This window comes from Carettochelys insculpta, chromosome 13, assembly GCF_033958435.1.
Source record: "Carettochelys insculpta isolate YL-2023 chromosome 13, ASM3395843v1, whole genome shotgun sequence".
In the NCBI taxonomy this organism is placed as follows: domain Eukaryota; kingdom Metazoa; phylum Chordata; order Testudines; family Carettochelyidae; genus Carettochelys; species Carettochelys insculpta.
This window is the reverse complement of record NC_134149.1, coordinates 17754186-17778483: the sequence shown is the minus strand read 5'-3', so window position 1 is coordinate 17778483 and position 24298 is coordinate 17754186. Positions and strand designations below refer to the sequence as shown.

At 44.4% G+C, this 24298-nt stretch overlaps 1 protein-coding gene and 1 long non-coding RNA gene across 4 annotated transcripts in view; one reads left to right on the top strand and one right to left on the bottom strand.

The window, feature by feature from the left end:
* Positions 1-328: 328 nt before the first annotated feature.
* LOC142020294 (uncharacterized) lies at positions 329-17507 on the top strand. Its single transcript, XR_012647346.1, has 3 exons — positions 329-544; positions 12453-12534; positions 17375-17507. It is a non-coding gene; the product is annotated as an uncharacterized LOC142020294 (long non-coding RNA).
* Positions 17477-24298, bottom strand: part of GAB3 (GRB2 associated binding protein 3) — a 113777-nt gene continuing 106955 nt past the window's right edge. For all 3 annotated transcript variants that reach the window (XM_075008019.1, XM_075008020.1, XM_075008021.1), the window contains one exon: positions 17477-23576. In XM_075008019.1, coding sequence (XP_074864120.1) covers positions 23460-23576 — 117 coding nt within the window. In that variant the 3' untranslated portion in view covers positions 17477-23459. The remainder of the gene's footprint in view (positions 23577-24298) is intronic.

Here is a 24298-nt window from a genome sequence, read left to right as displayed (position 1 = left end):
GTTGTGTTCTCCTGTTCGTGAACATTTTGCCTTGTTTACCTCACATCGACTTGCTCTGAGCCATCTCTTTGCAAGCGTCCCCCATTCGCTTTCCTGGTAACACAGCATCCTTACCCACTCTTCTCTGATTGCACAAGTTCCTTGTGCTGACTGCAGCTGGGGAAGGATTTCCTGAGATAGGGTTTCCTGATGACTTCTTGACTAACTTCTGAGGAAATCAGCTTGGCAAGCGTGATGATGAACCTCTTTTTTTTCCTTCTTCGTCTTTTTAAGTAATTTTCTTTTTACTATGTTTGAATTTCAGGATAACTGATCACAATAGAAATGTGTTTCCTGTTAATGGCAGTAAATAGGGGTTCTCAACTAGCCCTGAAATCAACTAGCCCTGAAAATGGATGGCGCTGGAGCGTCGGGCCCATACCCGGCCGTCGCCTTTTTTTTTTCGCGACCGGGTGCTGGCAAACAGGGTGTGTGCTAACAGGAGGGAGTTTGGAGAGGCTCTCCTGGAGGAGGAGAAGGAAGGAGCAAACTAAAGCACCTTGGGGTAAGTGGCTGCTTATATTTGGAGGTTTTGGGCTTGTGTGTTTGTTTGGAGTTTGGAGTTTGTTTGTTTGGAGTGCTGAGCTGAGTGTGTGTGTTTGTTTGTTTGAAAGGCCGTGTGCTCAGGCAGGCAGGCAGGCAGGCAGTTGGAAGCTGATTAGGTTTGAATTGAAACACCGTGTGCTGATTGGCTGAGCTGTAGGCAGAGGGAGGAGCTATCAGGGAGGCCGAGCACTTAAACCCTGCTAGTAAGCGACCAGGGAGCTTTGCGACCGGGTGCTGGCAAACAGGGTGTGTGCTAACAGGAGGGAGTTTGGAGAGGGGAGTTTAGAGGGGGGAGTTTAGAGGGAGCCAGTGACTTCTGTTGCCCTTAAACTAAATCCTTTATAACAACCTCTATCTGAAACATTTAATTAACCCTCATATATAACTAGAGTAGGAAATGGAGGCAGAAGCCCAGCAGCAGAGTGGGGGCTATCCTGTTTATTGTGTCGAGTGCAGTATGTATGACTACCTACCCTGTGGGCGGGTGGCGTATGTGTGCGCTCGATGCAAGGAGCTCCTGGCCCTCAGAGACCGAGTGCGTGCTTTGGAGGCCAGGGTGGCTGAACTGGAGGAGCTAAGGAAGGCAGAGGTGTTTGTGGATGAGACTTTCCGGGACATAGTAGGGCTGTCCCACCTCCAATCTGACAGTCCTGAGGCTGTTACGGAGGATGAAAGGCTCAGGGAAGGAGAGCAGTCAAGGGGAGCAGAGGGAAACCATCCCGTAGTTGGGACCCTCCTTCCAGAGGGTGATGTTGTATCCTCTCGTGCCGAGGATACTTCTCCGGGGGAGGGAGCGCCAGCTGTTAGGAAGAAGCAGGTTTTAGTAGTGGGGGATTCGATCATTAGAAATATAGATAGTTGGGTTTGTGATGACCGGGAGAACCGTATGGTGACTTGCCTGCCTGGTGCGAAGGTTGCGGATCTCTCGAGGCATCTAGACAGACTTATGGGCAGTGCTGGGGAGGAGCCGGTCGTCGTGGTACATGTTGGTACCAATGACATAGGGAAGGGTAGAAGAGATGTTCTGGAGGCCAAATTTAGGTTACTAGGAAAGAGACTGAAATCCAGAACATCTTTGGTGGCATTCTCTGAAATGCTTCCAGTTCCACGCGCAGGGCCAGATAGACAGGCAGAACTTCAGAGTCTCAATGCGTGGATGAGACGATGGTGTAGGGAAGAGGGGTTTAGATTTATTAGGAACTGGGGACACTTTTGGGGTAGAGGGAGGCTATACAGGAAGGATGGGCTCCACCTAAATCAAGGTGGATCCAGACTGCTGGCATTAAACATTAAAAAGGACATAGAGCAGTTTTTAAACTAAGAGGTGGGGGAAAGCCGATTGGTGCGGGGGAGCACCTGGATCGGACGGAGACTTCTCTTACACGAGGCTCCATAGACAGGGATTCCCTAGAAGTTAGTCAGATAGGGAACGTGGGAAATAATATATGGGCAAGATCAGATGTAAAACAATCATGCATAAAAAAATCCACCGTGTCTGTGAAAGGCGGACATATAAATAGTGGTAGTTTTCTAACATGCTTTTACACTAATGCTAGGAGTCTGTCTAATAAGATGGGTGAACTGGAGTACCTCATATCAAAGGAGGAAGTTGACATAATAGGCATCTCAGAAACATGGTGGAATGAGGACAATCAGTGGGACACTATCATACCGGGATATAAATTATATCGGAAAGACAGAACAGGTCGTGCGGGTGGCGGAGTGGTACTATATGTGAAGGATAATATAGAATCAAATGAAGTAAAAATCCTAAAGGAATCAAAATGTTCCATAGAATCATTATGGATAACAATTCATTTCTCTAATATGAATATGGCATTAGGAATATATTACCGACCGCCTAACCAGGACAGTGATAGTGATGCTGAAATGTTAAGGGAGATTAGAGAGGCTATCAAAATAAAAAACACAGTAATAATAGGAGATTTCAATTATCCCCATATTGATTGGGTGCATGTCACCTCAGGACGGGATTCAGAGATTAAATTTCTTGATGCCTTAAATGACTGCTTCTTGGAGCAGCTAGTACAGGAACCCACAAGGGGAGAGTCGGTTCTCGATCTAGTCTTAACTGGAACGCAGGATCTGGTCCAAGAGGTAACTGTTACTGGACCGCTTGGAAATAGTGACCACAATATAATAACTTTTAATATTCCTGTGTTGGGAAGAACACCGCAGCGGTCAAACACTCTGGCATTTAATTTCAAAAAGGGGAATTACACTAAAATGAGGAAGCTAGTTAAACAGAAACTAAAAGGTAGAGTAATTAAACTAAAATCCCTGGAAGCTGCATGGAAACTGTTTAAAGACACCATACTAGAGGCCCAACTTAAATGTATACCCCAAATAAAAAAACACAGTAAGAGACCTAACAAAGAACCACCATGGCTAAACAGCCATGTTAAAAAGGCAGTGAGAGAGAAAAGGGCAGCTTTTAAAAAGTGGAAGTCAAATCCTAGTGAGGAAAATAGAAAGGAACATAAACACTCCCAAATTAACTGTCATAATGTAGTAAGAAAAGCCAAAAAAGAGTTTGAGGAACAGCTAGCCAAAAATTCAAAAAACAATAGTAAAATGTTTTTTAAATACATTAGAAGCAGGAAGCCTGCTAAAAAAGCAGTGGGGCCCTTGGATGATAAAGATATAAAAGGAGCGATCAAGGAAGACAGTGCCATTGCGGAGCGATTAAATGATTTCTTTGCTTCAGTCTTCACGGCTGAAGATGTTACAGAGGTTCCTAAATCTGAGCCAGCCTTTTTAGGCGACAAATCTGAGGAACTCACTCAGATTGAAGTGACATTAGAGGAGGTTTTGGAATTAATTGATAAGCTGAATAGTAACAAGTCTCCAGGACCAGATGGCATTCACCCAAGGGTTCTGAAAGAACTCAAATGTGAAATTGCGGAGTTATTAACAGTGGTTTGTAACCTATCCTTTAAATCCACTTTGGTACCAAATGACTGGAAGACGGCCAATATAACACCAATATTTAAAAAAGGCTCTAGAGGAGATCCTGGCAATTATAGACCGATAAGTTTAACATCAGTACCAGGTAAATTAGTAGAAACACTAGTAAAGAGTAAAATTGCAAGGCACATAGAAGAGCACGAATTGTTGGGCAAAAGTCAGCATGGTTTCTGCAGAGGGAAGTCGTGTCTGTCTAATCTATTAGAATTCTTTGAAGGGGTTAATAAACATGCGGACAAGGGGCACCCAGTGGACATAATATACCTAGATTTCCAGAAAGCCTTTGACACGGTCCCACACCAAAGGCTTTTATGTAAATTAGGTGGTCATGGGATAGGAGGAAAGGTCCTTTCATGGATCGGGAATTGGTTAAAAGACAGAAAACAAAGGGTTGGAATAAATGGTAAATTTTCACAATGGAGGGGGGTAACTAGTGGTGTTCCCCAGGGCTCAGTCCTGGGACCGATCCTGTTCAACTTGTTCATCAATGATCTAGAAAATGAGGTAAGCAGTGAGGTGGCAAAGTTTGCAGATGACACCAAGTTGTTCAGGACAGTCAAAAGCAAAAGGGATTGTGAAGAACTACAAGGAGATCTCAGCAAACTGAGTGATTGGGCAGCAAAATGGCAAATGAAATTTAATGTGGGTAAGTGTAAGGTAATGCATGTTGGAAAAAATAACCCAAATTACACGTACTACATGATGGGGTCAAATTTAGCTACGACAGATCAGGAAAGGGATCTTGGAGTTATAGTGGATAGTTCTCTGAAGACATCCACGCAGTGTGCAGCGGCAGTTAGTAAGGCAAATAGGATGTTAGGAATTATTAAAAAAGGGATCGATAATAAGACAAAAGATATCATACTTCCCCTATATAAAACTATGGTACGCCCACATCTCGAGTACTGCGTGCAGATGTGGTCTCCTCACCTCAAAAAAGATATATTGGCATTAGAAAAGGTTCAGAAAAGGGCGACTAAGATGATTAGGGGCTTGGAAAGGGTCCCATATGGGGAGAGGCTAGAGAGACTGGGACTTTTCAGTTTGGAAAAGAGGCGATTGAGGGGCGATATGATAGAGGTATATAAAATCATGAATGGTGTGGAGAAAGTGAATATAGAAAAATTATTTACCTTTTCCCATAATACAAGAACTAGGGGACACCAAATGAAATTGATGGGTAGTAGGTTCAAAACTAATAAAAGGAAATTTTTCTTCACACAGCGCACAGTCAACCTGTGGAACTCCTTGCCCGAGGAGGCTGTGAAGGCCAGGACTCTATTAGGGTTTAAAAAAGAGCTTGATAAATTTTTGCAGGTCAGGTCCATAAATGGCTATTAGCCAGGGATAAAGTATGGTGCCCTAGCCTTCATAACAAGGGCAGGAGATGGATGGCAGGAGATAAATCACTTGTCTTCTGTTCTCCTTCTCTGGGGCACCTGGCATTGGCCACCGTCGGCAGATGGGATGCTGGGCTTGATGGACCTTTGGTCTGACCCAGTATGGCCATTCTTATGTTCTTATGTTCTTATGTTCTCACTTTTTTGAGGAGCGTATAATATTCATCACAACCTGCTACCAGTGTTCTGATATTGCCCTGTTTAAGTTTTATTTGCCAGTGTTCAGCATCTTGTGTTTCTATGATTATTATTATTAATGAACGAGATTGATGATTAGAAATAGGTATAGTTGAGTTTGTAATGACTGTGAGAAATACACGGTGAATTGCGTGGTAGATATGAAGCTGCGGAGCTCTTGAGACACCTAAACAGAATTCTGTGCACTGCTGGGGAGGAGCCCATGGATGTGGTACATTCAGGTAACAGTGACAGGGGGAAAAGGAGGAAAGAGGTCCTGAAGGCCAAATTTAGGCCTGGTCTACTCGAGGAGTTTAGGTTAAACTTAGGCACATTAGGTCAAAAATGAATCCACACCACTGGGGTGGTTCCACTGGCTGGTAAGGTCAGTTTCAGTATTCCTGCTTTTCATAGGGAGTCATGCTAAATGCAACCTTGCACAATCAACATTAGTAGTGCAGTAGTAGTGCAGATGCATTGCTGTGAAAGTCAATGTTCTTGGGCTCCTGGAGGTGTCCTACAGTGCCCCAATGTGACTGCTCCGGCCAGCACTTTCAGCTCTGCTGCTCTCCAGGTGTGCAGGAAGTGGGATGGGAGAATTTTTGACTTTCATTTCCCAGTTTGGTGAGCAGAGGAGGCAGCACACCTGACTGTGAATACCCAGAGTCACAGATTTGCTCCAGCATGGAATGTACAAGAGATCCTGGACCTCATTGCTGGGGAGGGAGATGAATCTGTGCTGGCAGAACTACAAAGCAGCAAAAGAAATGCTGATTTCTATGCCAAGATTGCACAGGGCATTGTGGAAGAAGAATACACCAGGGATGCCCAGCAGTGTCATGTGAAAATAAAGGAGCTCAGACAGGTTACCAGAAGTCAAAGGAGTCAAATGGATGGTCTGAGTCACCTGTGATCCTTGACTCTAGAGGGGGCTCAACCACTGTCCCAAAGCTTTCCATGGATACCTCCCAAGAGATTCTTCAGGCAGCCTTGGGCAGCAGTGGGGACGACATGGCTGATGAGGAAGAGCAGGAGGAGGAGAATGGTCAGAAGGCAAACAAGGTAGCGGATTTCACCAACAGCCAGGACCCTTTTTTAATGTTGGAGACAATGCCCTCCTCCAAGGACATACCCCGATGGTATGGAGGGCACTTCTGGTACGTTCATATTTTTAATAATGCTACAAGTTGCTTAAGGCAGTTGGGTGCGATCTATGGTGACCACTCAACCTACACAGTGGGGGGTTCCTTGAACATTTGTTCATGTGTCTGAAAGTTGCAGTCCCCCGTCAAAGTGAGTGTGTGTCAAACACATGACAACTGTGAAACCCCTAGTTCTGCCACCATGCCTGGCCTTGCTCTGCTCTCTTCTGCAGGCTCCTGTGGGCAGGGAAGGCTACACTCCCCTGGCAAAGTGGGTCATGCCAACAACTGGCAACTGCAAGAGCCCCAGCCCTGCCCTCCTGCCATGTCACCATGGCATTCCCTTTGTAAATGCAGAAGCTTACACAGCTGCAGGATTTCACATAGTTCCCAAGCAGAAGCAATATAGCAACTTCCAATCTTTTTCTTACCATGCCCGCCAGCAAATAAAGTCAAGCTGCTCCCTTAAGATCTCTGTGCTGTATCTGCAGCATAGTGGCCACCTAAAAGCATAGCTTTGGTCTTGTATCTAACACATCCCTATTGTGTCGGGCAGACATTCTTTCATGAGATTACCCTGCGTGTTCTGCAATGTATCTTGTCTAAAGTCTGCTCTTCACTTTTTTATTACAGCAAATGACAAAGTGAGCCCTTTCAAAACAAAAAGCAGTCAAGTAGCACTTTAAAGACTAGCAAAATAGTTTATTAGGTGAGCTTTCGTGGGACAGACCCACTTCTTCAGACCATAGCCAGACCAGAACATGCTCAATATTTAAAGCACAGAGAACCAAAAACAGTAAGCAAGGAGGACAAATCAGAAAAAGATAATCAAGGTGAGCAAATCAGAGAGTGGAGGGGTGGGGGGGAAGGTCAAGAATTAGACTGAGCCAAATATGAGCCAAGCCAAGACTAGCACGGCTTCCTCTCTGTTACTATTCAGTGAGCCCTTTGTTTACCCTCATGGCTCCAGCAGCTGTTGGGCCAGCACAGATCTGAAGGCAAAAATGGACTCAAGATGACATGTTTCTTGAGCAAATGCAGTCCACCCACATGGTCAGGGCACAATTACATGCACAGAGGAGAACTACACTACAGGAGGGGAGGATGGAGCATGAGGAGAGGCGAATAGAATGTGAGGAGAGGAGAACATTCAGGGAATGCAAAGGCAAGAACCAGGAGAGTATCTCGAGGCTCCTGGGGCAGCAAACAGAGCTGCTGAGGTGCCTGGTAGAGGCACAGGAGAGGCATTTGGAGCCCAGAGCCTCTCTCCAGCCCATGCTGAACCACATGCCCTACTCACCATGTTCAATAGCCTCTTCTCCGAGGCACGGGGCCTGGGGGAGTCAAAGGCAGCTTTCCACTCAACCCCCATGGATGTCTTCCATAACAGAAGGCTGACATTCTCAGTTCTGTGATTACTGAACAGGGAGATTGCAAAACACTGCTTGCCCTCGCTCCCTCCCTCCCTGCCCCTACAAGTTCCTGACCTGAATGGCTTTTCTGTCTCTGCTTCCTTGTGTTCCCAAAGTAAATATGCATGATTTCTCCACACCAATATTTCTCTTGCTTGTGTTTCATGGTGGGGGTGGGGGTGGGGAGTTACAGGATTTACAGGCCAGCACACCTAATACAGGGAGCTCCTCATTAACAGCAACACACATAACTGTAATTTCTCTGTCCGGTCATTCGCAAAGCTGTTTCTCAAAGCCTCTCTGATTAACTGTGCCCCTTGATGTGCTCTCCTTATCACCCTGTTGTCTGGTTGCTCAGAATTAGTGGCCAGGTGATTCGCCTCGAGCCTCCAACCTGGCATGAAATTTTCCTCCTTGGTCTCACAGATATTATGGAGCACACAGCAGGCCGACACATTGATAGGAAAGTTGCTTTTGCTGAGGTTGAACTGAATCAATAAATTTCAAAACCTTGCATTTAAATTGCCAAAAGCACATTCTACTACCATTCTACTCTTGCTCAGCCTGTAGTTGAACTGCTCCTTACAGCAGTGCAGGTTGCCTGTGTAAGCCTTCATGAGCCATGGCAACAAGGGGCAGATTGGGTCTCTGAAGATACCTATTGGCATCTCCACATCTCCAGAGGTAATTTGTTGGTCTGGCAAGAAAGTTCCATCTCGCAGCTTTCCGAACGGACGAGCATTCCTAAAGATGCACCTTTCCAAATGATCTCATGTTGATGTCAGTGAAACAGCCCTTGGGATCCACCAGTGCCTGCAACACCATCAAGAAGTACCCCTCGCAGTTTATGTACTTTCAGGCAAAGTGGTTAGATGCCAAGATAGGCATGTGCATGCCATCTATTGCTACATCGCAGTTAGCAAACCTCATACAAGCAGTGTGTTGTACAGATGTGAGACACGGGTGATAATGAAAGATTCGAAAAGAAGAATATTGGTGTTTGAAAGGAGTTGTTATAGAAAGATTCTGAGAATAGGATGGATGCAGGAGGTCACCAGTGAGGAATTGCTCTTGAAGCAGCTGGTCCCGGAACTCACAGGGGGAGAGGTAATTCTTGATTTAGTTGTAACTGGTACACAGGATCTGGTCCAAGAAATGGTTATAGCTGAACTGCTTAGTAATAGTGTTCATAACCGAACTAAAGTGAATATCTTTATGGAGTGAAAATACCAAAGAAAGCCACCACAGTATCATGTAACTTCAAAAAAGGAGAACTATATAAAAATGAGGAGGTTAGTTAAACGGAAATTAAAAGGAACAGTCACAAGACCAACATGCTGGCAAACTCTTTTAAAACACCATAATAGAGGGTCAAACAATATGTATAACTCAAATAAACAAGTAAGAGGGCCCAAACCCAGCACCACATCTACATAAGAGAGTAAAGAAGGAAGTTAGAGACAAAAAGGCATCTTTAAAATTGGAAGTCAAATTCTACTGAAGAACACAGCAAGGTGAACAAACTCTGGTAAGTCAAATGTGAAAATATATAATTAGGCAGGTCAAAAAGAATTTGAAGACGAGCTAACAAAGGACACAAAAACAAAAAGCCTTTTTAAAGTATATTAGATGCATGAACCCTTCTGACCACTCAATGGGACCACTGGATGATTGAGGTGCTGAAGGAGAACTCAAAGAAGACAAAGCCATGGCAGAGCAGCCAGGTGAATTATTTGTATCAGCCTTCACTGAAAAGGATGGGATGTGGACCCCCAGACCCAAGTCATTTGTTTGAGGTGACAAATCTGAGGCATGATCCCAAACTGAGATGTCTATTGACGTGGTTTTGGATTAAATTGATAAAGTCACCAGGACCAGATTGGATTCACCAAAGAATTATGAAGGAATTCAAATGTGAAATTTTAGAACTACCAACTGTCATGTGTAACATATTGCCCATATCAGCCAATGTACCAGATGACTGGTGGAGATCTGAAAAATGCCAGTTTAAAAAAGGGTTCCAGAAGTGATCCTGGCAATTACAGGCCAGTGAGCCTCACTGCCGTATCAGGCAAATTAGCTGAAACTAGTAAAGAACAGAATTACCTCACACATGATATGCTGAAGAAAAGTCAAGGCCTGGGGTGGGAAAGCCCTGGCCTATAGTCTGGATCCCGTCTGCGGCTTGTTTGGGTGCAGCTCCTGAGGCTCAGGGCTTCCTCCCCTCAACATACAACCCATGGTGGGGTGAGGGGTGTGGAACCTGCAGCCTTACAGGCTGGAGTCAGGCAAGCTGGGGCTGGATCTGGCCCATGGGCTCTGCCTGGGAGGAGCAAGAAACTGCTCTGGGCTCCATGCACCACTCCCCCCAGGGGAATGGCAGCACAGTGCTGCTGGAGAAGCTTTTCCTCTGCTATTCTGGCTGGAATTCTGGCCAATCAGAGCAGCATGGTGGTGGTGCCCCGGAGCTGTGAGGGAGTTGTGTCAGATAAGTGGCCTGCCTAGCATCTGACTCCACACCCTCCTGTACCCCTCCCACTCCCACTGCACCCTGCTCTTGCAGTCCCCTCCTGCTCAGATCCCCCACAGCCTGCTATTGCACCCCCTCTCACCTAGAACCCCACCCCACTACTGCACCCCTCCCACCCAGGTCCCCACCTCCAGCCCTCTCCTGCACGCCTCTCCCGCCCATACTCCCCCACCCTCATGTCCTCTCCTACACTGAACCCTGCATTTTTGGCTCCACCCCAGAGCCAAGGGAGGCATACCAAATCTACCAGCTCTGCCCCCTAGCCCCAAGATCGGTGTGTGAGGGAAATGTCCTTCTTTGTTTGTTTTTCAGCTGGGGACCTTGTCAGTGAGGGGTTTTTGTTTGTTTGTTTTTTGTTTGCTTTTCACTTGTGTGGCCTCTGGCTGATTTTTCTGTGGGTCAGTGACCCCTGATGAAAAACAGTTCTGTACTGCACACAAGGCAGCTTTTGCACAGGGCAATGATGCCTCATTCACCTGCTGGAATCCTCTGTGGGTGTCAAAAAACATGGGCTGGAGGGTGCTCCAGTGGATATGGTGTAGTTGGATTTTCAGAAAGTCTTTAACAAAGTCCTTCACCAAAGGCTCTTAAGCAAAATAGAAGGTTATAGGATACGAGGGGTGGATCAATAACTGTGTAAAAGATAGGAAGTGGAAGATAGGATTAAATGGCCAGTTTTCCCACATAAGCAGCGCTGCTCTTCAACATACTCATAAATGGTGTGGAAAAAGGGGTAAGCAGTGAGATAATAAAGTTCACAGGTAACACACAATGGCAGATGAGATTTAGTGCTGAGAAATGCAAATTAATGCTCACTGGAAAACTTAATCCCACTCATACCTCCAAAAATGAGAGGGTGTAAATTAACCACTGCCACTTACAAAAGATCATGGAATCAGTTCTGGTTGGCTCTCAGAAAACATCTGCTCAGTGTGCAGCAGCAGTCTGAAAAGCTAAGTGAAAGTTAAGAACCACTAGGAAAAGAATAGGTAGTAAGACTGAAAATGTCATGCTACTGTATTAATCCATACTCACACCTTGCAGACTGCATGCGGTTCTGGTTGCTCCATCTCAAGACAGAGATATTAGAACTGAAAAGGTTCAGAGAAGGGCAAAACGATGATTAGGGGTATGGAACAGATCCCATATGAGGCGAGGGTAAAAAGACTGGAACTATTCACAGCTTAGACAAGAACCCACTACAACAGGATAGGGTAGAGCAGGGGTCAGCAACCTTTCTGAGGCGGAGTGCTGAAATTTGACTTTTGGCCTCTGTACGGTCCAAGCACCAGTGATCCTTTTCAAAGTCACTACTAGTCCTGCTTATAACAGCGTTATTAATAAATAGATCAAGATGCAGAGCTTTACCATTTAGGTGGTGGTTGGCAGCATTAACTGGTCTTTTGTTAATCCACAGGCGGCATGGCTTTGAGTAAGCTCCCAGCTGCACGGGGGAGCTCCTGCCTCACATGCTGATGAAAATTGGCTCACATGGCACTCTCAGCACCTGTGCTGGGGGTTGCTGACCCTTCTGCTAGAGGGCTATAAATTCAAGAATGGTTTGGAGAGCCTGAATAAGGAAATGCTATTTACTACTTCACATAACCAGGGATCACCCAAAGCACTGAATAGGCAATAGGCTTAAAACAAACATCAGAAGTATTTAGCACAGAGCACAGTCAACATGGAGAACTCATTTCCCAGAGCAAAAGCATAACTGGATTTAACAAAAAAATTAGATAGGTTTATGAAGTATAGCTCCATCAATGCTGATTAGCCAATATGGTCAGGGACCCAACCCCATGTCCTTTGTGTCCCAAAACCTGTGACTTCCAGAAGCTGCAAGTGGATAACAGGGGATGGGTCATTTAACAGTGGGCTGATTTATTCATTCCCCCTGAAGCATCTGCAATTTACCCATCACAAGACAGGATAAAGGGCTAGACAGACCATTGGCCTGACCTGGCCATTCTTTTGTTCTTGGTAATCTAAAAGAATATTTTCCAAAAGGCTCGCATTTTAAACACTCTAAACTTTAAACATGCTACTGAATGTGTATAGTTTACTTCTGTGACTGTATCATTCTTGTATATAAAGTCTGAATCTGTTTACAATCCTAAATGTGCTAATGAGGACCATTAGTGACATTCCAGAAACATCAGGGTTTGGTACTCAAACCAACAATCTCTGAATGGGTTGTTTTTTCCTGTAAACCCAGGCTGTGGCTGGTCCTGGCAGGATGTGTGGCCAGGGCACCTGTTGCTGGAACCCATTTTGGATCTTGTACTTTTCCACTCAAGGTAAGAAAAGTTTGAACTGAACATGAAGAAGTCCTACCTTGGGCAAAGGGGATATAAAGGTCAGAAACTAAGCAATATGGGAAGTGTCCAGACACCAGGAGACCTCCACCTACCACCCTAGATGCCTGCTGGAAACATGTAAGGCTGAATTTGGAGACAGAACTGGATGCAAACAAGATGGCTGCCTAGCTTGTGGAAAAGATGATAATACTGATGGCAATACTGTTAGGGTAAGAATTTGCATGTAACAAGCTTCTTAGTGTATTAGGCTTAATTGGTGTGTACTGTATATTTTGGCTTAGTATCTCTGATCTGTCTGTTTTCACTTGCAGTCACTTAAATCCTATTTTGTTTATTATCCAGGCCACTGTAAATAGTTGTTACCTGATGTGGAGCAACCACTGGAGGGGTGAGGGAGCATCTCTCTTTTTCATCAATAAACAAAGTGAACATCTTGGGCTTGTCTACACTTTCCCCCAACTTCGAAGGGGGCATGTCAATCAGGGCCACGGGAGGTTACTAATGAGGTGCTGTGGTGAATATGCAGCACTTGATTAGGCTAAATCTCCCCCGTGGCAACTTCGAAGCTTCAAACTTAGAAGTGCCGGCATGCATTTAGCTGAGGGCACTTCAAAGTGCCTGCTCTACTTCAAAGTCCCTTTACTCCTCACGCGTGCTGGCACTTTGAAGCTTCTAAGTTGTCATGGGGGAGAATTAGCCTAATGAAGTGCTGCATATTCACTGCAGCACTTCATTAGTGATCTCCCATGACCCTGATTAACATGCCCCCTTGGAAGCTGGGGGCAAGTGTAGACCCAGCCTTTATGATGTCTCTCTACGTGAAGTTTTATAGAGTTAATACAGAGTTATTTGGGGTTTTGGTCCCTTTTGAGGGTTGTGTTCCTGGGTGCTGTCAAGGCCCTAGAGCTGAGGTGGTTCAGCAACTGTGTTGCTCTGCTGGGGAACTGTTACCTCAAGTCTGTGCCTTGGCTCAGGGAGAACAGAGCTTCTGGTCCTGCATGGCAGGAGCCATGGGGCACACAAGAGGGAAGGTAAGGTAGGCAAGCTCAGTGGTGTGGTCAGCACACTAGATGGACAGCTGCCAGGGGACCCCTATGATCAAACCCATCACAATATTTGTTAGAATGTTCAGAAGGGCTTAGTGATTTGGGGTGTTTCAGTTCCCAACGGGAGGCACCACAAAGCAGCCCAATTTTCAGAGAGTGGATGTGCTACACTTCTAAAAATGGGACAACACCCCAGACTCACAAAATCTTGTCTCGTCTTTCCATAAGACGACTCATCTGGGACCCTTCCAAACATTACATTGACTTGATTTTTTTTTTCAACTAGAGCCCAAAAAATCATAAAGGTCCTGGGGATTTTATGCTTCCAAGGAGGCTGACAGCCTTGCTGAGCCCCTGAGCAAGACAAGGAGGGAGTGTTGGGGAAAGGCTGGGGGCAGCCAGCCCTCAGCACTGCCAGAACCATGACACACTTCTGTTCCCGGTCCTCAGCACTGCCAGAACCGTGACACACATCTGTTCCTGGTCCTCAGCACTGCCCAGCGCTCTAGCAGCGATTTAAAGGGCTTGGGGCTCCAGCCGCTGCTGCAGTGGCTGGGACCTCAGGGCCCTTTTCTATTGACACTTTCTGGGACAATTGCTCCCTTTTGCTCTTTCTAAGGACACAGCCTGTCTGAGATTGTGCAGGGTGCCAGTCCTGAACTTTGGTCTAACAATCTGATGTCAAAACTTGTGTTTGCCCTCTGGCAACTCTTCCCATGTCAACAGGTTGCCTTGTGTGCTGCCTCAATTGGATGTTGTATCACTTCTATGGCCCTATAAATTTCCAGGACCTTTCCCTGAAATAATAGCTGTGTTCCACAAGCAGTGTCTGCTCAGAGCCAGCTAGCAAAGCAGATTTCTCGCTAGGTCCCTATTTTTTTTCCTGCAAAAGAGGAAATACGAAGTTGTGCTGAGGAGGTCCCCTCCATCATGACCTGCTGTGCTCACAGGGAAGGAGGTCATCATAAAACAACAACAACAACCTTTTGCAGACTATGCTCACAATAAGCAAGAGCTCCTGTTTTCCAAGCAGGAGTTGAATATACTTCTCACTTAATCATTCCACCCCCAACATATATTTCCTTTGTATAATCTTGCATATATGCAGTGCTTTTTTTGTATATAAAAAAAAAAAAAAAAAAAAAAAAGGGAGCTGATACTCAGCATCTCACTCCCCTCCCTTGGTAGCCAATCCTGCAGCTGGGGCTGCTGAAGTGCCAGTATTCAGTACGGGCAAGTACTGGCACAAAAAAGTATTGTGTATATGCAAAAGGCTACCTTAAGTCTGTTGACATCTATCAATGGTCACCTGTTGGACAAATCTATTTCTAGCAGTTTAACTAGGTGCTGTTATGTGACATGGTTAATTTAACAAACAATTTTCCAAGTGATGAGATTTTACTAACTTACAATGGGTGACTTGTTTGTATTTTCTCACATTTAGCACAGATCTTGCTGCCAAATTTTACAGGAAATACAAATTTCATAGTGAAAAAGAACAGTAAATTCAAGGCTCTGTTGGTCAGTGTTTGCTCCTGCTTTACAGCACATCCCTGTAATCAGTTCCCGAGATGAAACGTGGGTTGGAGCACTTTGATACTACTGAGAAACACACAAATGGATGCCCCTAAGTATGACTGCCTGAAATTTAGCAACAGACTCTTGCTATTGTCTGTTGTGAGTAATTGGCAGGGCACCTCTGGACTCTCTTTGGAAAGGAAGGCTTATCTTAGTGCCTGTCAAACATCACTTTTGGAATACTTCAACTAAAATGATGTGAAACTGGTTTAGTTAGATTGGTACAATGCTTAGTGTGCGCACAGTTATAATGGAATAAGCTGCACCAATTTAAGGTACTTTTTTACTATTGTAACTGCATCCACACTTAGGGTTCTGATGTAACTATTTCAGTTAAAATAATTACATTGGGAAAAAAATCACAGCCCTGACAGACAACAGTTTTATCAATACACAAATTGGGAGCTGATCCAGCCTTGGGATTCTGTTATTCAAAGTGAAGAGGAAAAAATGTGGCATGCTAAATCAATGAAGGGGAATAAAGCATTTCCAGACAAGTCATAGCATCTCTACCTTTTTGCTTGATACATGACACCAGATACATTTAAGAATGAGGGGAAGGTTTGCACTGTGCAAGAGAAATCTGGATTTGGTATCCCAGAAGTTCACTGTTGTTCTTCAACAGAAATTTTTGTTTTGTTTGTTTTGTTTTTTTAACTGTATGAGATCTTCTTGATTTGTGACTAGCAACCAATTTCTCTGTGACACTTTTCACCACTGACTTCATACAGCAGCTAGTACATTCCTGGAGTAATAAAATGGTTTCTGAGTTTCTTACTCGCCAAGAGCACTTTTCTGCTATAATCTTCATTCACAGATTCAAATTCAGAGATGTCTAAGGTCAGAAGGGCCCATTAACTTATCTAGTCTGACCTGCCACATCACACAGGCCAGAGATTATCACCAGTTACCCATTGATGGGGCCCAATAAATTCAGTCTGATAACACTTTATATGGTTCCTTGGCACGTGTACCTGAGTCTTCATCATCATCACTCTTCACTCTCCTCGTCCACCATAGTGGGTATCTAGCAAGGACCATTCTTAAAATAACCGTAGTGCCAAGTAGCCCCTAAAATATTTTCCAAACAGTCTCCTCCCTGGGGGAGATCTGAAAGGGATGCCAATGCTGGATGCTTGGACAGTGTCTTGTTTTGGCCTCATTCCTCCTGAGGTATTTTTGTTACCATGGCCCCAATCTTGCCAGCAGTTTGTGTCTGGAAACCCCATTGAAATCAACAGGAGTCCAGAGCATTGAGCGACTGCAAAATCAGCCAACGTAATAGCTTTCTATTTAGGCCCCAATCCAGCAGACCAAAGACTTCACTTAGGCTATGCCTGCACTAGCCCCGCCCTTTTGAAAGGGGGATACTAATGAGACACATCGGGATATGCTAATAAGGTGCTGAAATAAATATGCGGCACCTCATTAGCATAATGGCAGCTCCGGCACTTTGAAAGTGCCACTTTTGATCGCATGCAGCTTGTCTACATGGGGTTCTTTTTGAAAGGACCCCACACACTTGGAAATCCCAAAAGAAAAAGCAGTCAAGTAGCACTTTAAAGACTAGCAAAATGGTTTATTAGGTGAGCTTTTGTGGGACAGACCCACTTCTTCAGACCATAGCCAGACAGAACAGACTCAATATTTAATCCCCTTATTCCTATAACCAAATAGGAATAAGTGGATTTTGAAGTATGCGGGGTCCTTTCGAAAAGGACCCCGTGTAGACAAACTGTGCACTATCGAAAGCAGCACTTTCGAAATGCCATGGCCGCCATTATGCTAATGACGGGCTGCATATTCACTGCAGTGCCTCATTAGCATAATCCCACGTGTCTCATTAGCATCCCCCTTTTGAAGGGGAGGGCTAGTGTAGACACAAGCAGTTAATGTGTGTGTACATCACCCCTTGTTTGGTTGGTATTATCCATGTGTTAAATATATACAAAATAGGTGCAGAGACTATGGCCCAGAGCCCCAAAGGCATTTGGACACCCAATTCCCAGACATCAATAGTCATTAAAGGACCCAGGATTAGATTTAGGATTTACCTACCACCCTTCCACCTTTTTCTCTCTCCCATCGGATCCGTTTGAAAGCACCAGCAAATGGTATTTCTGATATGTTGTCGTTGCACAAAATGTGTTTGCAGCCACAAGATGCATTTGTAACATTTGCCATGAATCTTTCAGATGCAGAGAGCAAGACAGCATTTAAGAGACAATGGATAAAAAAAGTGGAAAGAGGATATTGCTGTGAACAATCTGGATGATCAAAACCACTGAAGATCAAGATTAAGTTTTATCTTAGTTTATTAGAAAAAAGAACAGTTTAATGTGCAAATATATACAATAAACATCACTATGAAACAGCAGGAAGACAGAGTCACTTCCCTCTGTTTAATGACTTTAATCCTTCATACCAGAGATGACTATTTTAATGCTTTTCCAAAGATTTACATATAGAAGTGTAATGCTTTGTTTGTACAAGACTTCATTGAGTTATTTATTTTTACCTGAACAACAAATACTCTGGCTTTGAAAATGAACAAGTCTGTTATTTTGGTGACTTCTTTATTATTATTATTATTATTATTATTATTATTATTATTAACCTGAGCAATTCTGCGGAACAAAGAAAAGGCATTGCCCTGCACCTCGTTCTCATCACAGCTTCTGATGGTCTTTTAATGACTAACCCTCTGAATTATTTAAAATGAATGCAGTTCCAAAATCCACATCTACTACAGTGTTAGCAACAGTGAAGAGCTGCCTCTGGTTGAATGGAACTGATTGAAAACACCAGTCTTGAGTTAGAAATGGGTGGAGATTTTTCAGTTATAATGCTCATTTCTGCCTATATTTAATGCTCTTCCACAAAACGGTGGCCTTACACATAAGGGAAAATAAATTTTAACCTAAGCAAAAGGGTCCTGCAAGCCTTTGCTCAAACCACACACAGACTGCAGAATATGGCTTTTAAATCCCTATCAGGAAAGAATTTAAGTATCTGCTTAACTTTAAGCAAGCACTTAAATTTCTCCCTGTTCAGCAATGGCCTTAAGCATGTGATTAAGCAGGGCTGATTGTTGAATTAGCACCTTATTGCATTGTGGCATTCAGTGTGTGCAGGTGTGATTCCCAGCAAAGGGCACTAGCGCTGACTGAGCCAGCCTACTGCAAACAGGCAGTGTGGATGGTGCAGCATGGACAGTAGCTCAGGCTAGCTGTCCACGTCCAAGCCCGTTTGCCTCTGGATGTGAGTTCAGATGGCTAGCCTGAACCGCTGGCAGTTCTACAACATGCATACGGCTATTTTAGCAAGCTGGCGTGAGTCTGTCTGCCCGCACTAGGCATCCTGCTCCCAGCTGCAGTGCAGACACACTCGCAGAAATTCAGGGGCAAGAGTTTAACTCTGCAGTATTCACAGAGATCTGTGGGTGATGTGGCTGAGTAAAAACAGCAGAGTTTGGCCCAAATACCTTCCATGAAGGAGTTAGAATTGTGGCCTGTACTGGATCAGCTGCTTATTCAGAGAGGCAGATCAGCTCACACTAAGGCAGCATCTACAGTAGGAAAACCAAGTCGCCTACAGATATGCAATTCTAGCTACGACAACTGTGTAGCTAGAATCGACATATTTATGCTTGGCTCACTTGGTCATCTCCACTGGCTAAGGTCAACAGGAGAGTTTTTCCTGTCAACCTCCCTTCCTCCTTGCGTCTCATGAGGAGTTCAGGGGTCAACTGTGAGCCTGACAGGACGATTTTGGGCATCCATGCTAGACGTGCAAAACTGAACCCCAGAAGATCCACCCTGAGCACATTGATCTTCTGGGGAAAGTGCAGATATAGCCTAACACAGATTTACAAATGGGGTGGCAGCTTCCTCAGCACAAAATGTGGCTGATTACACGGGACCCTGCTTCTTTACAGGTTAGAAAGGAAGACAGGAAGGGAAAAAGTCTTCCTTCTTCCAAAGAGGAGGCCTTAATGCTCTGACTCATAAATCTGCTGTGTCCAACAGCTTGGAAAAATCCAGCTGATCAACATAATTCTCCAAACATGTGGAGCTCCCATGATAAGCACATGGACTAAAACCACTTTGCTTGTTTACCTTCCACTTTGCCATGTTACTGATCTTCATTTGAACGCTCTATTAAATGCGGCTCTGTTTATAATTAAACACAAGTATTAGGATTATCTAACGCTCTTCTCTGCTTCAAATAACAAAAGTGGGTGGATAAAACACTGCTGAAGGACATGTACTGGAACAATCCAGACACAGATTTCCCCCAAAAGACCATTTCAAAAGAAACTGCAGCCCCAGCTGCTGTTTGCTGGATAGCCCCACTCAGGGCCACACCTCAATTCTGATCCATGTACTCTTTATTTTTTTAAAACATAAATAAATAAAAATAACTAATAATAAAGACCTGGTCCCCAGTGAAGGACAGATGTGTTCTGTGCTTCAGGCAACTGCGGTTTGGCTAATTCTGTTACTAGAACCCTGGAAATCCACAGATATCCGTGGTATCCACAGCTGCAGATGGGGATACCTGTGGCCCATTTTTGCAGACCCACATGAGGATATACATTTTGTATCTAGAACCCTGCAAAATTGCAGATGTCTGAAGATCATTTCTGCGGATGTGAACGTGGATACCAATTTTGTACCCATACTGGGCTCTATCCACAACTAGCCCTGAAGAAGAATTCTCAGGCTAGACACCATTTTCAGATGTGTCACTGTTGAAAACTAAAACCACTTCCATGTCCCTTTCTGGTTCCCCTTTCTCTGTGGCTGAGGGTCAGTGCTGCTTGTGTTTGAGTAAATAAAGGCTCCTTTTTTCTCTGTAAAATCTTTTTTTTGTCCCTGCCATTAGGTCAGAGTGCCGCTGAGAGTTCTGATGACACAGTAACACACTATAATGCCATTGGCATCACCACTACCCAACAGATGGAATAGCAAATATGCAAGGGAGCGTAACTGTGTGCAGGCTGAAACCTTGAACAACAGCAGGTCAATACACATATGTCCTGGAAAATAACATTGTTCCTCTAGTTTGTCACATCGTGGCATTGGAGTAAAATGGAAAAACTCAGTTGCTTGCAAAGATGCGTTTCATTGCAATTAAGATGCAGTCTGCTCTACCTTCAACTTTCACCTAACCAGCACTCTGTTGCTTGCATTTTCCCCTCATTAGACCCCTATGTTGATAAGAGCTACTGCACACACTAGGGACAATGGAGTGCTATGCTGGCTCAGAGGATGGGGGTGGGTGGGCATGGGAGTTAATTTCTGGATAAAAAGTGAAGGTTAAAAGCACCTTCGCCTTGTTTGATCTACAACGGCAGGGTGGTACAGTGCCAATGGCTGGCAGGCAGTACAGAGACATGAGAGACAGACCCACAATCAGAGATATTCAGTTCCAGGTTTATGGTTTGGGCCCGTCTTTCAGAAACACTGACAGAAAAGACACTTTTGAGGCTGTTCAGTTACTCTTCAATGCATCTGCCAAAGTTTAAATATTTCAAGTAGATAAGACCAGTGAGGAAAGTTATTCCCCTCTCTTTTTCTTTAAAACTTTTTCTTCTCCAAAGTACTTTTTTTTAAACACCAGGGAAGAATGTGTTCCAGTAAAATACAGACTGGGTTTTATTAGAATTTTACTTTAAAGTAACTTAAGAAGGCAGCATGCAATCACGAAGCCTTTGGGGGCCAGGCAGTGCACTGCAATTTTATTCCCACTTCTGGACTCTTCACTGCTCCTTCGCATGCGGTGCTCTTGCTGTGAAGCTCATCTGGTCTTGCGCCTTGTGTTGCTTTAGCTCTGTCGGTAGAGCAGCCCCCCCACACAAAGCAAATTCTGTAGCAGATCATTTGCAGAGCCCTAGAAATACAGGCCAATGTTTTGGCTGCTTCCTCAAAATAAATTAAACTATAATTGGAGATACACATCTCCTAGAACAGACCTGAGAAGATCATCTAGCTCAGTTCCCTACCCTCTTGGCAAGGCCAAGCACCATCCCTGACATCTACTTGCCCCAATGGCCTCCTCAAAGACTGAGCTCACAACCCCAGGTTTAGCAGGCCAACGCTCAAACCACTGAGCTAGCAAGGGAATACTCTGTGCAGGAAGGAGAATCTTTGTAGCTGTGGTATTTCTGATCCATGCCAGGCTCCACAAAAGAGTGCTCTGTACCACTGAGTACAGGCAGGCACCCCAAATCCTGCCTCTCATGCTGCAAAACTATATCCAGCCTTATATAAGGCTAGTAGATGATTTCCCTTTTTCTAACCTGTTTATCAATAGAAAATTGCTTCTTTTGACAAAATTAAAATTTTCACTAGACGTGTCTGCTCTCTGCAGAAAATACTGAGGTTTTGTCTGTAACCTTCTGACCCAAACTGTCATTTTTTCCAATTAACTCCAATCCATGGCACTTTGTACCTGAACACTCGGGTGTGTGATTTTCCTCCAATTCCATAAATGCTCAGGTAACCCCATTGTCCTCACTAGCAAAGCTGGGCAAAAGTTCCTCGCAGCTCACAAATGTGTTTTGCCCTGATGAAGCAGCAAGAACTGCAAACATTTCAGCTTTCTTGAGGTAGGAGAAAAGGAAATTTCCATCAGCTAAGCTGCCCTCTTCTAGCACCAGTACAGTGAGAATCAGGCAGTTGGCACTTTCAACCTTCCAATGGGCCCAGAGGTGTGACAATGATACAAAAGGAGGGATGCAAGAAATGTAGCAGAGAAGCCTGAAAGGCCAGCAGAGACATTTCTTTGCCATACATTTTTTTTCTAACCCCAGTTTGGTAATTCAGCATTTTTGGCTGTCAATCATTTACAGTAACATGGAGTGATATCAGTAAGTGTGAAGAGGAGGAATGTAAATGTGGATGCAGCATGAAGGCAAATCCTTTATCAAACTGTTTCTGTGGTCCTCGGGTGCAAGAGTGGTCCTGGGAAAGCCAGCCAGACCTCTTGCCTGACTTACAGACAGAACCCAGTGGGCTAACTGAAGGGTGGTGCCCGTCACATCTGGAACTAAGGGTTTTAAACATACTAATAAAGTTAAATACATTATAAAACACACACTTATCTGATCCTGAGATTGTCCCCACGACAAAATAGATAAACTTCCTGAATGAATGTCTTCACATCACTGAAGTGTACTAAGTGGCTGCTTTACGCAGGCAGAGTTGCATGCCTAACAGTGCTCCTTCTCTCATTATTACCTGACTAAGGCTGTTTTCTGATTACCTCATTTGCTAGGATGAGGATAACAAAACACTCACTCCAATCACAATTACCAGGAATTTCAATGGCATTTCTTCGTTTGCAGTTCAGACAAAAACATTCTTGATGTTTTGCCAAACTTTCCCAGACTTGCAGACACAGGTTTGCACAGCTTCCTTTTGCCTTTTTTTGGCCAGCAAAGAATGGGGTGTCCGTAGCTTCCTGTCAGAGATGCTGCTGTGTTGAAGAAAGCCCTCACAGGCAGGAGAAAACATGAGGAGCAATAGGCCGGAGAAGGCAATGATGTGAACCACAACAGAAAGAAGAAATTCTGTATGATGAATGTCAGTCGGGGTGTTGACTGTCATGCACACCAATCACATTGGTGCAAAGACCTATTCATAGTCTCTGAAAGCGTCACTCAAAAATCAGGTATTATATCAGGTGGGGAGGGTGTGGGGGGCACGAGGCAGAGAATATTCTCCAAAATTTTGATTCTTAAGCACTCTATATATATTACAAAGTTCTGCTTTTTCACTATTTCAGTATTTTAGCCCTTGGTCAATGTGTCACCAACACCTGTCTGTTACCAGAAACTATAAGCAGCCTTAGCACCTGCAGTATTTGTAGAATATCAAAGGGAAAAACAAAAACACCAGCCTCAGCAAGAAGGAGTTACACAATACAGGGAGGATAAGGGGGTGGGGTGGGGGATAAATAGATAAATGTAACATGTAGTGGCATTTGTTACCATTAAATGCATGGTTCCCACAATCAGGCCATAAAACTGTACCATGGAACTTGCTTGCCAAAGGTGGCAAAAAAGAATAATGTGTTACTTTAATAATCTATAAACCACTCAATAATTCGGCATACGAGTTCCAGCTGAACTTGAAGGTTTTCCTTTAAAAAAATGTTGTTCTTCACAAGACCACCAGGATCTCGCATCATCTGCATTTGAATTCTGCTGTTACAGCTGTTTGGTTAATAATGTTCCAGTGCAAAAAACCCAAACAAAGCCCCAACCTTCCTCCTTTAAACTTTAGATTGCCTCACACCTGTCCATTCCTGCTTAGTGTTCTGTAGGGCTTGAGTCTTCTGTTCATCTACCTGGACATAGTCTACTCTCTGCTCTTCCGAGAGAAAAGGTTTCTGTAGGAGAGAGGAGGGAACAATTATTTTATATGAGAGAGAACAATCATGTGAGTAAAACTGGGTTTGTTCTCTAGCCCTTTTCTTTCTTTCCTGGTCATTTCACTTCACTTCCAAGTTACAGTGGCATCAGCTGATGAGAGCATTGCTTTGCAGTCTGCTTGAGATAGAATTATCCATCTGTTGCCTTGTCACCAAGCCCAGCATAGTGAGATACAGGAACATGCTCTGTGGGCTAACTCAGAGGTCAGGAAACTTTCACAGGCAGCGTGTCAAAATGTGACCATTTGACCTCTATGTACAGTCCGAGTGCTGGTGATATTTTCAAAATCACTTATAGTCCTCCTTACAACAGCTTCATTAATAAATAAAGATGCAGAACTTTCCCGCTTAGGTGGTGGTTGTTAACATTAGCTGGTCTTTTGTTAATCCACAGTCACCTTGGCTTTGAGCAAGCTCTCAGCTGCATGGGGGAGGAAGGGTGAGGCTGAGCTCCTGCCTCACATGCTGAGGAAAATGACTTCACGTGCCACTCTTGGCACCTGTGCTGGGGGTTGGTGACTCCTGGGCTAACTCAATCCCAGAGCAAGGATAATTATTCCTTTGCTTCAATCATATCCTGCTACACCAGAGATAGGTAATAAGTGGCCCATAGGCCAGATATGGTTCGCCAGGATTCTTATTTACCTGAGTGCCTGCAGATACGGCCACTCACAGCTCCT